The sequence below is a fragment of the Bombyx mandarina genome, chromosome 01 (assembly GCF_030267445.1).
Source record: "Bombyx mandarina strain Sakado chromosome 01, ASM3026744v2".
Lineage (NCBI taxonomy): Eukaryota > Metazoa > Arthropoda > Insecta > Lepidoptera > Bombycidae > Bombyx > Bombyx mandarina.
This window is the reverse complement of record NC_143208.1, coordinates 1,909,463-1,923,855: the sequence shown is the minus strand read 5'-3', so window position 1 is coordinate 1,923,855 and position 14,393 is coordinate 1,909,463. Positions and strand designations below refer to the sequence as shown.

General features: G+C 36.4%; 1 protein-coding gene across 2 annotated transcripts in view; it reads left to right on the top strand.

The window, feature by feature from the left end:
• Nucleotides 1-14,393, top strand: part of l(1)G0289 (plexin domain containing lethal (1) G0289) — a 52,940-nt gene that overhangs the window by 24,745 nt on the left and 13,802 nt on the right. For both annotated transcript variants that reach the window (XM_028180245.2, XM_028180252.2), the window contains exons 3-6: nucleotides 8,848-8,982; nucleotides 9,867-9,937; nucleotides 11,329-11,457; nucleotides 13,418-13,610. In XM_028180245.2, coding sequence (XP_028036046.2) covers nucleotides 8,848-8,982; nucleotides 9,867-9,937; nucleotides 11,329-11,457; nucleotides 13,418-13,610 — 528 coding nt within the window. The remainder of the gene's footprint in view (nucleotides 1-8,847; nucleotides 8,983-9,866; nucleotides 9,938-11,328; nucleotides 11,458-13,417; nucleotides 13,611-14,393) is intronic.

The window sequence follows — 14,393 nt, the reverse complement described above, 5'->3', positions numbered from 1 at the left end:
GATCAAAGGGTTCCGTTTTTTTCCTATTGAGGTACGGAACCCTAAAAATTAAATTAGACTCGGATGATTTTGTTGCCACTGCGGTCCGTTTCATGCATTATTTCAAATTATCAACTGCATTATTATCAGCCTCTTTCTTCATAAAACAATATACGTCATAAATCATTTTTCTCACTTTTCTATGTAAAACCATTTTGTAATTAAAACTTATGTGCCCGATAGTATTTTGAGAACGAACGTAACGTGAATCTAGCGCGGAAAGCAAAGGTCGACTGACGAACCAATAGCACACCGGCAAGCATGCGGCAGGTGACCCGCCCGCCCCGCGCCGCACCTCATACCACCAAATACATCGATAAATAGCCTACTGCGCAGCTTGACCGCCAGCGTTCTTTTTAAGTGACGCGTACTCTACTTTTGTAAGTCGTCGTGGCCTAAAAAATAAGACGTCCGGAGCATTCGTGTTGAAGCGATGCACCGGTGTTCGAATCCCGCAGGCCGGTACCAATTTTTCTAATGAAATACGTACTCAACAAATGTTCACGATTAAATTCCACGGTGAAGGAATAATATCATGTAATAAAAGTGAAACCCGCAAAATTATAATTTGCGTAATTACTGGTGGTGGAACCTCTTGTGAGTCCGCGCGGTAGGTACCACCACCCTGCCTATTTCTGCCGTGAAGTAGTAATGCGTTTCGGTTTGAAGGGTAGGGCAGCCGTTGTAACTATACTGAGATCTTAGAACTTGTATCTCAAGATAGGTGGCGCATTTACATTGTAGATGTCTATGGGCTCCAGTAACCACTTAACACCAGGTGGGCTGTGAGCTCGTCCACCAAACCGCCTTAGCAATAAAATAAAAAAAGTTTGACTATATAGTTAGAATAAACAAATCGGCAATATTGTCGACTTAATACAGTATACATCGGAACTATTCCGGTCAATGAAGTCAGATAGTAAAACTAGGGAGTCCTGACACAATATACTAAAAGAGTTTTTCGGTTCAATAGTTTCAATAGTTTCTCGAAATATAATAGTTATATAACATTGAATAAGTAAGAAAACATAGTTTCTGTAAACATGAGGGTATTTGTTTTGGTTATATACTAAAAGAGTTTTTCGGTTCAATAGTTTCTCGAAATATAATAGTTATATAACATTGAATAAGTAAGAAAACATAGTTTCTGTAAACATGAGGGTATTTGTTTTGGTTATGCGTATGACCATTCGCGAGTTGAAGTCACGTAAAAATATTTTGGTTCAGAATATTCTAATAACTAGAGGTCCCGCAGTAGTCGAAGTTCGACTATAATTAATTGGAATTGTATAGTAAGTTTGTACACTATTATTATTGTATTTTATACTTCTATAATCACAAATTTCGGGCTATACTATAAAAAAATATTAATAAAGACAAACAATATTTAATCTCAATTTGACAACAGACGTCAAGAACAAAAGTTTGACAATAATACATGGTATGTAGTGTGTGTAATGTTTTCTTTATTGATTTAATGTATCTTTTATGCACTATTTTAAAAAAAAATTAGCATTGTGCACTTCTTCTCTATACTTTCTATAAGTGTGGGAAATGTCATACTCCTCCGTCCGCGCAATTTTCGTAAAAAGGGATACAATGTTTTTGCTTCACGTATTAATATATAGATATGTAGGTAGTGATTTTATTTTTTATCTAAATCCTCTCATGGCGCGGTGATAGTTTTTCGTGCTTAAGTTCATAACAAATAAGGTAGAAACGTTAATTTTATCTTTAATGTATGAGGGTAGATCTTTATTATAGGCACACTAGAAATCCATAGTTAAATATTCATATTGATTAAAAGGTATTCATGCTTCTCGTTTTGTTTGAACGTAATGAGTTGAGTAATTAAATGTTCCAATGCGGAGTTGTTTTGTCTTCTGTTCGTTTATTATGATAAAAATGTTTGTAATTCTTTTTAACTATAGACTATGTTTTCGCTTAAAAGATTTTAAATATTTCATTCGATGGTTCTTAAAACGTGTTATAAAATCTGCACATAAATAGACAAAAGTCGAAACCGCTTAGTACCAAATTCTCGTCCGTTTGTCACACGATTTTTTTATTCGTTTAGTACTTAAAGGCGAGCTTCAGTGTTGCCCTCCTTCCTAATTAATAATGTATATCGATTAGTAAAAGAGCTCTCAGACTTGTTGTAGGTTATACGGTATCGAATACTCCTTGCTGTTGGTTACGGGGGCTGGTGATCGCTATCATCTAGCAAGACCGGAAGATTATTTTACGAATAGACCGTATTGTAATGTGTATTATCGGTTCAATGTCGTCGTAAGGCAAGCGAATCTCGTGTTTAAAGAAACCGGTCCGCAAGATCATTGCACTGCGAAGGACGGCGCCCGTGGCTTTTGTTCGGTGACGTTTCGATGACGTCAATCATGGCGCATCGCACGTTTGTTACCAATAACATGCCCGTAACGCAATGCAGACACATCCATTGTTGAAGTTGCGACATAACGAAACGATGCCATAACTTGAACTTGCTATTTAATGATAGACGTTGTTGTTTTACTATGTTGTTTTTTCAATTATGTTGTGTCAACTACCCTACTTTAATGTTTTAAGTCAGTTCAAAGTAGGGAGAACACTTAGCACCAATTTGGCCGGGAGCTAAGCCACGATACATTGAAATCAAAAAGTCACCAGAACTCGTATTTATACCGTGAATTTATAAAAAATACGTCTTATGTCGGGTATAATTTGAATTTCCGTTGCGTTCTACTTTTTTAATTAACATGATAATTTAACTCTCGAACGTATTCAGTGTATAAATAAATAAATAAATAAATATTTACTAACAATCACGCCACGTTAACTGGTCCCGTGATAAGTTCGTAAAGAACTTGTGTTACAGGTACCAGATAACGGAAATAAATGTAAGATTTTTATTATACACATACATATATTTAATATACATCCATAACCCTGGAAAAGACATTTATATTTATCATACAAATATTTTCCCTTGGCGGGATTCGAACCCGCAACCCCCTTGTGTAGTGACCATGTCACTTACCACTACACCAGACGGCCGTTATTGTATATTTTTAAATTGATCAAATTCAAGCGAAGAATAGCTATAACTGCTGATATGAAGTCGTCGTGGCCTACGGGATAAGAGGTCCGGTGCATTCGTGTTGAGCGATGCACCTGTGTTCGAATCCCAGGCGGGTACCAATTTTTCTAATGAATTACGTACTCAATAAATGTTCACGATTCACTTCCACGGTGAAGGAATAACATCGTGTAATAAAAGTGAAACCCGCAAAATTATAATTTGCGTAATTACTGGTGGTAGGACCTCTTGTGAGTCCGCGCGAGTAGGTACCACCGCCCTGCCTATTTCTGCCGTGAAGCAGTAATGCGTTTCGGTTTGAAGGGTGGGGCAGCCGTTGTAACTATACTGAGATCTCAGAACTTATATCTCAAGATGGGTGGCGCATTTACGTTGTAGATGTCCATGGGCTCCAGTAACCATTTAACACCAGGTGGGCTGTGAGCTCGTCCAAACATCTAAGCAATAAAAAAAAAACAAAATCATTTACTAAACGTATTACTCAAAATTTATGTGGGTAGAAGCGACTTAAGATGATGCAATTCTAAGTTTGAATTCGTAATGTTGATTTAATGTGAACGTGCTTACTACCCTTTGTCGTGTGACTTAGAAAACAAACGGAACTATTTCGAAATTAAGTGAAACTCACTGTTAGATCTTTCCTGCTTATTCCTGCCGTGAAGCAGCAATGCGTTTCGGTTTGAAGGGTGGGGCAGCCGTTGTAACTATACTTGAGATCTTCGAACTTATATCTCAAGGTGGGTGGCGCATTTACGTTGTAGATGTTTATGGGTTCCAGTAACCACTTAACACCAGGTGGGCTGTGAGCTCGTCCACCCATCTAAGCAATAAAAAAAATAAAAAAAAGTTGAGATTCGCGTTTGTTCAACGAACCAAATACACGCTTGTATATTTTAATTACTCTTACTAAAGTTTGAAATTTGGCGCACTGTCTAAATTCAGCAGTTCAACAGTTTAATGTCGTGATTAATTTCGTATGTATACACAAAAATACGATCTGTAGCCAGGATTTTTTTTTTGCATTTACCCGTCATCGCACAATAAAACACTCACTTTATTAAGAAAATAAAATGTTAACTAATCAATAAAAACATATCTCAGTCGAGGCTGGTGTATTTTTAGCGCATTTGTTAAACTAACGCTCTGAAAATCCGGAAAGCGTTGTTGATTGTTGTTTGAATCGAAATCTTTAATTAATAATCAGCATGTAACTGAAAATATTATAGTATCTCAAAAAACAACACAAAAGATTTTGTACAACACAATACTTTATATTTCATTTTCTATACGTATAATCTTGGAAAGTCACACAAACATGATTTTACATTTAAAACAGGTGGATATCTTGGAAAAGGAAATATGTAACCTTTATATCGATCTACCCTCACACGCTTTTGTGTAGCTACTAATATTTGCATGCCCTCAGTTTACAGTGTGTCAATTTTTTTATTCGAAAATTCTCCCCTCCTCTTTTTGATCATTGATATAGATTAGATAGATATTAGATTAGCGTATAAATTCATTTAATATATACTTACATACATACATATCTAGTGCCAAAACTCTTCGAGAGTAATTGCTGTAACAGATATAAAATAACTAATCGACTTAAAAGCGATATAGGTGCAGTTTTGAGATATTTGCTGTTTCATGGTAACAGCCTATACCGTAAGTGAATAAAATTAGCGTAATAAAGAAAACGAAGATATCTTGATATGTTGCAATAACAAGGATCCGCCAACGAGTCGTCCGTGCGCAATACTTGCCCCCCAGTCGTACGGTCATTGCGCAAACGAAAACCCAAGCTGTCGCGTATAATTTAATTATTTTATTACATAAATGCGCTGAGCTGTATTTAGGTTTATGTGAATTGCAATTGCGAAGTCCTTTTTCTTGATCATTATTAGCTATGATAATACATTTGATTTATCCACGAATGTGTTGGCTTATGAATGTATTTTTGCTAGGTTGACCGCACGAACTCATTGTATGTATGGCGTATTACCGATAGGCATCACAACGTTTATGCCGCCACCACCCTGCAGACTTCAAATCTTAATTGTATAAAACTTATCCCACTCTCAAAACCGGAAGGCATTACTACTTTGCTGTAGTAATGCCTTCCGGTTGCAAATCTAAGTCTGTACCTGTTTATTTTCTAGCTGAGCGTATTGTTAGCATTTATTTGTTTTGCTCATTTACATTATATTATGTGTTCGCTACGCTATGCCTTGCTAAATATTATATATGCTATGTTAATATTAAAGCTATAATTGTATAAGTTGTTTTTATGCATAAATCACATTATATCTTAATAATGAGGGATGTGAAGCCACTGAGCGATAAGCGAACTGATGATCACGAGCTAAAAGAATAGGAAAAGTTCTCGTGCTTAATAAAATTGTATTATTGCCTCTTTTATTATTATTCCTACCGTAAGACGTAGCTTGGGTAGGCCACGAGGTGGACAGACGGCTTGTTAAGGGTCGCAGTAATTCACTGGATGTAGACAGAGCAGGTCCGATCGTTGTGGCGAGACTAAGGGAGGCCCACATCCAGTAGTGGCTGTCTGCAGACTGATAGATATAAACAGATATTATTCTTTCACTAGCCGTACTCGTCCGCTTCGCTGGGAATTTAAAATTAACATTATTATTTATTGTCATTATTATTAGTGAGTCTAACACTCATATAAATATAAGCCTATCCATTAAGTACATAAGTATTTTCTACATATGGATACCGAGTTTCAAGTCAATCGGATGCATGGTTAAGTAGGACATAACGGAACATCCATAAAAACCACTGTAGATTTATATATTAGTATAGATTATAAAATTCGTTCGCAAAAACACGCTTTGAGTACAGATTTACTAGGAATAAGGGACTTCCCAGCGGATTCGAATCAGATTACTCGTGGTACTTGATACGCTACTTTAATACTCCAGACGTCTCGCGGCCGGATCGCTGACTGATTAATTAGCCCAAGAATGTCTTACTGAAGCTTTCGTTTCAATACCGCTGTTGTTCTTTTATATTTTATGGCCCTAAGTTACGAAACTTGTCATGAATATATTTTGTGATATGAATTTTAGATTCTCAACAGAATAGATTAAGGTGACATGGAAAATTTTCTAGCTTTGTTTTGTTTTGCTCGTTTTAAATTAAACATGTGTTTTATCTTTTGTATTATCGTGTTTTACAGCTTAGAAAAATAATAATCATAAAAGAATACATTTGTAAACAGAATCATTTGTTTTCTGTCTTATTTGCTGATGATTTCTTTCTGCTTGTACATTAACGTAGTCAGTGCTATAATTGCCGATAAATCTCGGACTCTAAGCTGTCTTGCAATCCAGGCAGAAAAGGTGAAATTGAAATCAAACCGACCTAACATTTATGAAAACATATTTAATCGATGTACGCCATCGGTACAATGTTTATTGAAAGCATGTTGTCAATTTTACTACAAACAGCAAACTCGATTCTCTGATTTTACTCTTAAAACTTTTCAATGAACCATGAAATTCGATTCATTTGATAACAGAATTCATCTAGTTATAAGCCTAAAACGATAAACCGAAGCGGATGTCAAATGCTGACTATCGGCAAACTTCCTGATCCACTGTACTTAGTCTGGCCATAAATACTGTTACAATTAAAAATAAATAAAATATTACATTTGAATTTGGAATCTGTCATTTTTATATGATTGCTCATTGAGTTTTCTCATTTTGGCGCCAATACATTGTACAATATTTTGCGATATTAAAATGAAGTGGGGTGATAAAGAGAACCGAATCGCTGTGATTGCATTACACAAAGTAGGTATGGAGCCAAATGCAATTTTTAAAACTCTCCATACGCTTGGTATTAGTAAAATGTTTGTGTACCGGGCTATTAATAGCAATGAGACCTCCTCTGTTTGTGACAGAAAAAGACCTGGCCGTCCACGTAGTATTCGTACGAAAAAGGTGGTCAAAGCAGTAAGGGAAAGAATTCGAAGAAATCCTGTCCGAAAGCAAAAGATTTTATCTCGGGACATGAAGATAGCACCTAGAATCATGTCGCGTATTTTAAAAGATGACTTAGGACTTGCAGCCTATAAGAGACGTAATGGTCATTTCTTAACTGATAATTTAAAAGAGAATAGGGTGGTAAAATCAAAACAACTACTGAAGGGGTACGCAAAGGGAGGTCATAGAAAAATTTTGTTTACGGATGAGATTTTTTTTTACAATTGAGCAACATTTTAACAAACAAAATGACCGTATTTATGCTCAAAGCTCTAAGGAAGCTTCCTAATTAGTCGACAGAGTGCAACGTGGGCACTATCCGACTTCAGTGATGGTTTGGTGGGGTATTAGCTATGAAGGAGTGACTGGGCCATACTTTTGTGAAAAAGGTATCAAAACATCGGCACAAGTATATCAAGATACCATTCTTGAGAAGGTAGTGCAGCCCTTAACAACACCATGTTCAATAATCAAGAATGGTCCTTCCAGCAAGACTCGGCGCCAGGTCATAAAACTCGGTCTACGCAGTCTTGGTTGGAAACGAACGTTTCGGACTTCATCAGAGCTGAAGATTAGCCGTCGTCTAGTCCCGATCTTAATCCGCTGGATTATGATTTATGGTCAATTTTAGAGAGTACGGCTTGCTCTAAACGCCATGATAATTTGGAGTCCCTAAAACAATCCGTACGATTGGCAGTGAAAAATTTTCCCATGGAAAGAGTGCGTACTATTATTGATAACTGGCCTCAACGTTTAAAGGACTGTATTGCAGCCAATGGAGACCACTTCGAATAAACTTTTTGTACTTTAAATTGTTTTATATTTATGTATTAAAGTAATACACTGTAAAAGTAATAAATGTTATTTGCCATAGAATTTTTTTTGATTTCCTTTGTAACAGTATTTATGGCCAGACTAAGTATATCATTCATTACCCTGTAGATCTGTAATCGGTAATCCGCGGCTCTTCGACTCCACGGCTACGGCTCTTCAGAGAAATGTTTACTTCAGGCACTAAATATACTTATTATCTTGCCTTGTAAGAGACGAGTAAACATTTTTGATACACAATGCTATAAAAAATATATATGAATAAATTAAAATGAATTCAATTGTGTGTTATCTATATTTGTCTCTTGTGGTTGACATGATTGCTGACCACTCATGTAATGTTGTTTTATGATTTTTTTTTTCGAAGTGTTGATATTCAATTAAATTTTATACAAATAGAAATTTGTGTAAGATTCAATTGCTCAAGTATCCATGATTCAAGGTCAAGCATGAAATGCTTCTTTTCGTATTAACAATCGATATCTTCTTCTTTAAACTCTGCCCTGATTATCATATCGTATATCCGTGACGGTTTCTGTTTTGGTCTTACTGGTGGTAGGATCTCTTGAGAGTCCGCGCGGGTAGGTACCACCTCCCCACCTATTTCTGCCGTGAAGCAGTAATGCCTTTCGGTGTGAAGGGTGGGGCAGCCGTTGTAACTATACTTGAGACCTTAGAACTTATATCTCAAGGTGGGTGGCGCATTTACGTCGTAGATGTCTATGGGCTCCAGTAACCACTTAACACCAGGTGGGCTGTGAGCTCGTCCACCCACCTAAGAAATAAAAAAAATAAAAATGTAATTTGAATGACAGTATTTTTACCAATTTATCTCATATTAAATTAGGATTTTGCATTCTGTTCCAGCTCCTCGGGCGGACGGCAACGTATCCGTGACTCAGATTCCACTTCTGGGCGTGAACGGCTCCGGCATCCTCAAGGTCACCCCGACCGAGAACACGCACAAAGTCAGCGAACCTATCGACCCTGACCCTGATTACGGTAAGTCAAGAGATTGACCCCTCATCGGCAGCCTGACTCAGTACCAAATACACCTCTATGTAAAAGCGTCAGATGCAGTATCAACTCTGCTTCATAACAATTTATGTAGTACAGGTAACCTTCCTATAACGCGGTTGATACGTTTCTGCAAAGTCCCGTGTTGTGCGAAACCGTGTTATATGAGACTTGAAGTCAGTACCAAAAGAAGAGTAATTTTTCTGATCTCAACTGGTCATAAAGGTCGGTCATAAAGGTCATAAAGCTCGGTCTGCGCAGTCTTAGTTGGAAACGAACGTTTCGGACTTCATCAGAGCTGAAGACTGGCCGTCGTCTAGTCCCGATCTTAATCCGCTAGATTATGATTTATGGTCAGTTTTAGAGAGTACGGCTTGCTCTAAACGCCATGATAATTTGGAGTCCCTAAAACAATCCGTACGATTGGCAGTGAAAATTTTTCCCATGGAAAGAGTGCGTGCTTCTATTGATAACTGGCTTCAACGTTTAAAGGATTGTATTGCAGAGTCCCTAAAACAATCCGTACGGTTAGCAGTGAAAAATTTTCCCATGGAAAGAGTGCGTGCTTCTATTGATAACTGGCCTCAACGTTTAAAGGACTGTATTGCAACCAATGGAGACCACTTCGAATAAGCTTTTATACTTTAAATTGTTTTATATTTATGTATTAAACTAACACACTGTAAAACTAATAAATGTTATTTGCCATAGATTTTTTTGTTTTCTTTTGTAACAGTATTTATGGCCAGACTAAGTATCTATGGGCTCCAGTAACCACTTAACACCAGGTGGGCTGTGAGTTCGTCCAACCATCTAAGCGATAAAAAAAATTACAATACTATCTATTAATTACTTTATGTTTTTTACAGATATGCGAGACATTTCCAACTTTACCCCGGATAAAATAAAAGCGGAACACAACATAACCGATTTAATAATTGTAAGTGAATTCACAAAATGCTTAGTGCTTAGTTCAAATACTGCGTTGTTACATTTTTAATTTTAATGAGTACCCGCACCTGTAAATGAACTAATTAGCACATATTCACGAATGTCTTCCACGATGAAGGATCTTGTGATTGAAATCAAAAATATGATTAGTGTGTTGATTGATTGTAAGGCGTATTGTGTTACGCTACCTCTATCTTCTTTTTTCTTCAACCTATTCGCCGGTAGCCTAAGAGGCTATTATAGCTACGCCCGGATGAGTAGGTGAGCTCACGGACTCAACCTGAGTGAAATTGCTAACACTAGCCCTAGCAAGAGCAGTGCTTCGCTGAATCTGCCACCGGCCTACCAGTTCCTGTCTATCAAGCAGTCGTGCGTTCCCCGTTCGTGGGAACGGGAACTTGTTCACCCGTCTACGATATAAAAATATAAGGGAAAAAACTACATCAATTTCAAACTAGTTGTCCCGCAGTAGTCGAAATTCGACTATACTTAATTGAAATTATAAGTTTTATCTTTATTATGGTTGTCAAAAATACTTCTATAATCACAGATTTCGCGAAAACTATACTATAGACTAATAATGTTAAAGACAAACAATATTAACCTATTTTCAATTTGACCACAGACTTTAAGCATTAACTAAAGTTTGACAATAAACAAAGAGTATATATATAATGTATTATTTTATTTGTATCAAAATACAGTTTAGCTTTGTAAAACTATAGCAATTGAGTTGCTCTTATAAAGAGAAACAACATTTAAAGCTATTGCTTCACCATTACTTTAATATCTTTTTATATTTTAATATTGCAAAAATGCTCTTTATATGTCTAATGTTCTAATGATTCAATAATCGAAATTCTATTTATGTCATCTATAGAAGAAAGATATAAATAACATATTAACCTCTTTAAGGATTAATTGTATAGAGGTTACATATATACATATGTGTGTGTATGTCAAATACATGGCAGTGTGTGTAATGTTTTCTTTATTGATTTAATGTATCTTTTATGCATTATTTAAAAAAAAAGTTAGCATTGTGCACTCCTTCTCTTTATTATCTATAAGTGTGGGAAATTTTATACTCCTCCGTCCGCGCAATTTTCGTAGAAAGGGCTACAAAGTTTTTGCTTCACGTATTAATATATAGATAATCAATTAAATTGCTTTGATTCATTTGTAAATATAACAATTGAGAAATAAAATAGATTAAGACATTGATTTTTTTATCCTGCCTATTTGCTGGTAGCATATGGTGCTATTCCAGCGGACGGAGACATTGATAACGCCGGATTCCAATCGACGACACTTCTGGAGCTCTCGACAGAAGTTATCATATGTGCATTTGTCATTACATTGTGAAATTCAATTTTTTAGGACAATCACGAGTTCTACAACAGTTCCTTCATCGGCAACGCTATGTTTTTCAACGAGTACTGGGCAAATATCACCACGAAGGGAGCTAATGCTCATCGCTTGCTTAGCAATTCCCACAGAAGGGCAACCGTGAGTACATTGGCGTAAAGCCAGCCTATAATAATACCTAGAATATACCATCCCCTCTCTTCCCGCGGGTGTCGTAATGACTAAGGGATGCGCTGGGGAATTGGTAGTCTCACACCAGCGTACTGCGATTGCATTTACTAGTCGTAGTGCGTAGAGTTATATGGGACTGCATATATATAATACATATAATTGGAATTTCTAGCTCAAATAGCTATCAAAATTTTAACGTTAAATTTGCTAAGAGGTTTCCGTAAGTAATAAAGACCAGATGAGCCTTTTAAAAACGTTAAAAATAAACGTGTTTTTTATTCTTATTAATAGTTAGTCTTCTATATGCTCATCATTTTGGTCGGTTATTTCATAGTTTACAAATCGCCAAGTCATTGTCCTAGCCTAACCTTACGATCATGTAAACATGCTGTAATCAAGTTAAAGTATCAAGACTAGGAATTACTGGTTGTTGGACTATGTTACATGCCAGAACGGATATATGCCGTTGCCCTACGTATTTCTGCCACGAAGCAATCATGTGTTAACCTCTCCAATTTTTTAAAGTACAAAACTTTTGAATTTCATTCATTTTTAATTGTGATTTGTCAATTATATATTGAAAACGAATTAATAACTAAAATAGTACATATACAGTTTAAAAAAAAATGTCCACGTATGTGGCCATTTAGCGTAGAATTTATTAATATATTTGTTGATTTAGTTGCACCAACAAAGTGATCATCAATACAAAACATTGACAAGTTAACAGTAAGTACATGGCAGATGTCACCTCAATTATAGGTGCAATCGACACAATCATGAAATTAAATATATAAATTATTTAAAACATTCACAATATCTCTAAAGAGGTTAAAAGCTAGAATGGCAATCTAATGGTTTTGAGACTACGATCTTATGTCCTCAAGGTAACAATTAATTGGTGATAATTATGGGCAAGGTGGTAATTATGTTGCAATAGTTATAAGATCTTCTGCTTATAAATTCCAATAAAAAATAGTCAATCATACCATGTTCAAGTGAAAATGTGGGTTACGCTTAAACCAAACAAAGCCTTAATCTGCGCCGGGGATAATGAGAACAGAATTAATAATTCATACTTTAAGATTGTATGATCGTATAAATTGTGAAATCTAAGAAACATCTAAGATCATGGTAATTCAGACATTACCGACAATTATGAGTTAATCAAACTAAAAATATTTCTATAATTTTTTGAGGTTCTAAATGTCAAAACGAAATAGGCTTTCAATACTTTTTCATAGTAAATGGAAGGTAACTTTAGTTTATTGCCCGAGATATAGCTGTACATTTCGTACTGTATTCGAAGGCTGCCAAGATCACGTATATGTATACACAAAGAGTAATGGAAAATGACTCTTGTTGTTTGTTATGTAAGATTAGTATTTGGGTTTCAAACCCGCTTAGCTTTTTCCTTCACTGGTACCCTAGGGGGCTATTCCAGCTACTTCCGGACTGGTGGATGAGCTCACGAGCTCAACCTGAGAGAATTTGCTTACACTAGCCCTAGCAAGAGCAGCGCTTCTTTGAATCTACCACCGGATCGCAATCGCGACCCATTGAGAAGATCCGGTGAGAAACTCAGTGTGCTGTGTCTTTGGGTTAGTTCACTCGTCACTCGTCGATTACGACGAAGACCGACGGACGGCGACCGATGCTTGAGGTGCCTAAAAGCACTGAGAGTAGGTCCCGGGGATCCGATAAGATATGTTTCAGGTGACGGCGGCCTTGCGTTGCCCCGTTAGCAACGGCATTACTTTTCCAACAAAACTTGCCGTTGGACCCAGACTTGTATTACCTTTACCACTCCATTTGTTAGGTTCGTGGGGTTAATATGTGGAGACCTATTAAACAACTATACCCTCTCTCGCTAACTTCCCACGGTAATTACGAAGCTTATATACACTTTTCACTTAATAAATTGTTCCAGATGATTCAACTGTCGTTCACATTCCCGTTTTACGGGTATCCAATCAAAGATATAACCGTGGCCACGGGAGGGTTCATTCACACCGGCGAGCACGTTCACAACTGGTTGGCCGCTACGCAATACATTGCTCCGTTGATGGCTAACTTCGACACTTCGCTCACCAACGACAGCTATGTTAAGCTTAAAGACGATGGTTAGTACGAATAAGGGGTAGGGGGGTTGGGGGGAATCGATGGAGCAACTATAAATATACATTTAAAGATAAATATGGTACATGTCGATTTACGCATCACAAGAAGTCATTGGGTGAATCGATTATTCAAATGTTAGTATAAAACAAAACATAACTTGCAATTAAATACTATATCGAAGGATAAAATGCTATTTGGTTTAAGCAACTTTTTTTTTTAACTTTATTGACGCACAATATAAATTACAATCATCACAGTACATATTAGCTAAATCGTACAAGTAGTACCTAGATCTAATCTGAATTGCAATCTAAATAGTAAGTGAACTCAGCAAAACCATAATAATATTAATGTGCATAGCTTTGGCTATTGAAAACACAATTGAAATTACAAATATGGATCTGACAAATCCCCTGAGTCTAGGTTCAAAGATATCAAGGTTACCGTGACATTTAGCCAGATCATTATACTGCCTGACCATTCTTACCGTAGGGTTATAATATGATTTTTATCTTATACCTTTAAACGAGCAATTCTTGTATATTCTGTATATAATCTGAAACTCGGAAAGGGCTCCAACGATTTTCATAAAATTTTGTATTCCGGGGATTTCGGGGGCGATAAATCGATCTAGCTACGATTTATTTTCAGAAAATGTTGTTTTATTTGTGTTTTCAATAATTAACTTTATCGATAATCAACTTTATGACTCTTCCTCACATCTAATGGCGAACAATAATACTATTTTTACTGCTTTAAAGACACAACAAGATGGCGTTATAAAA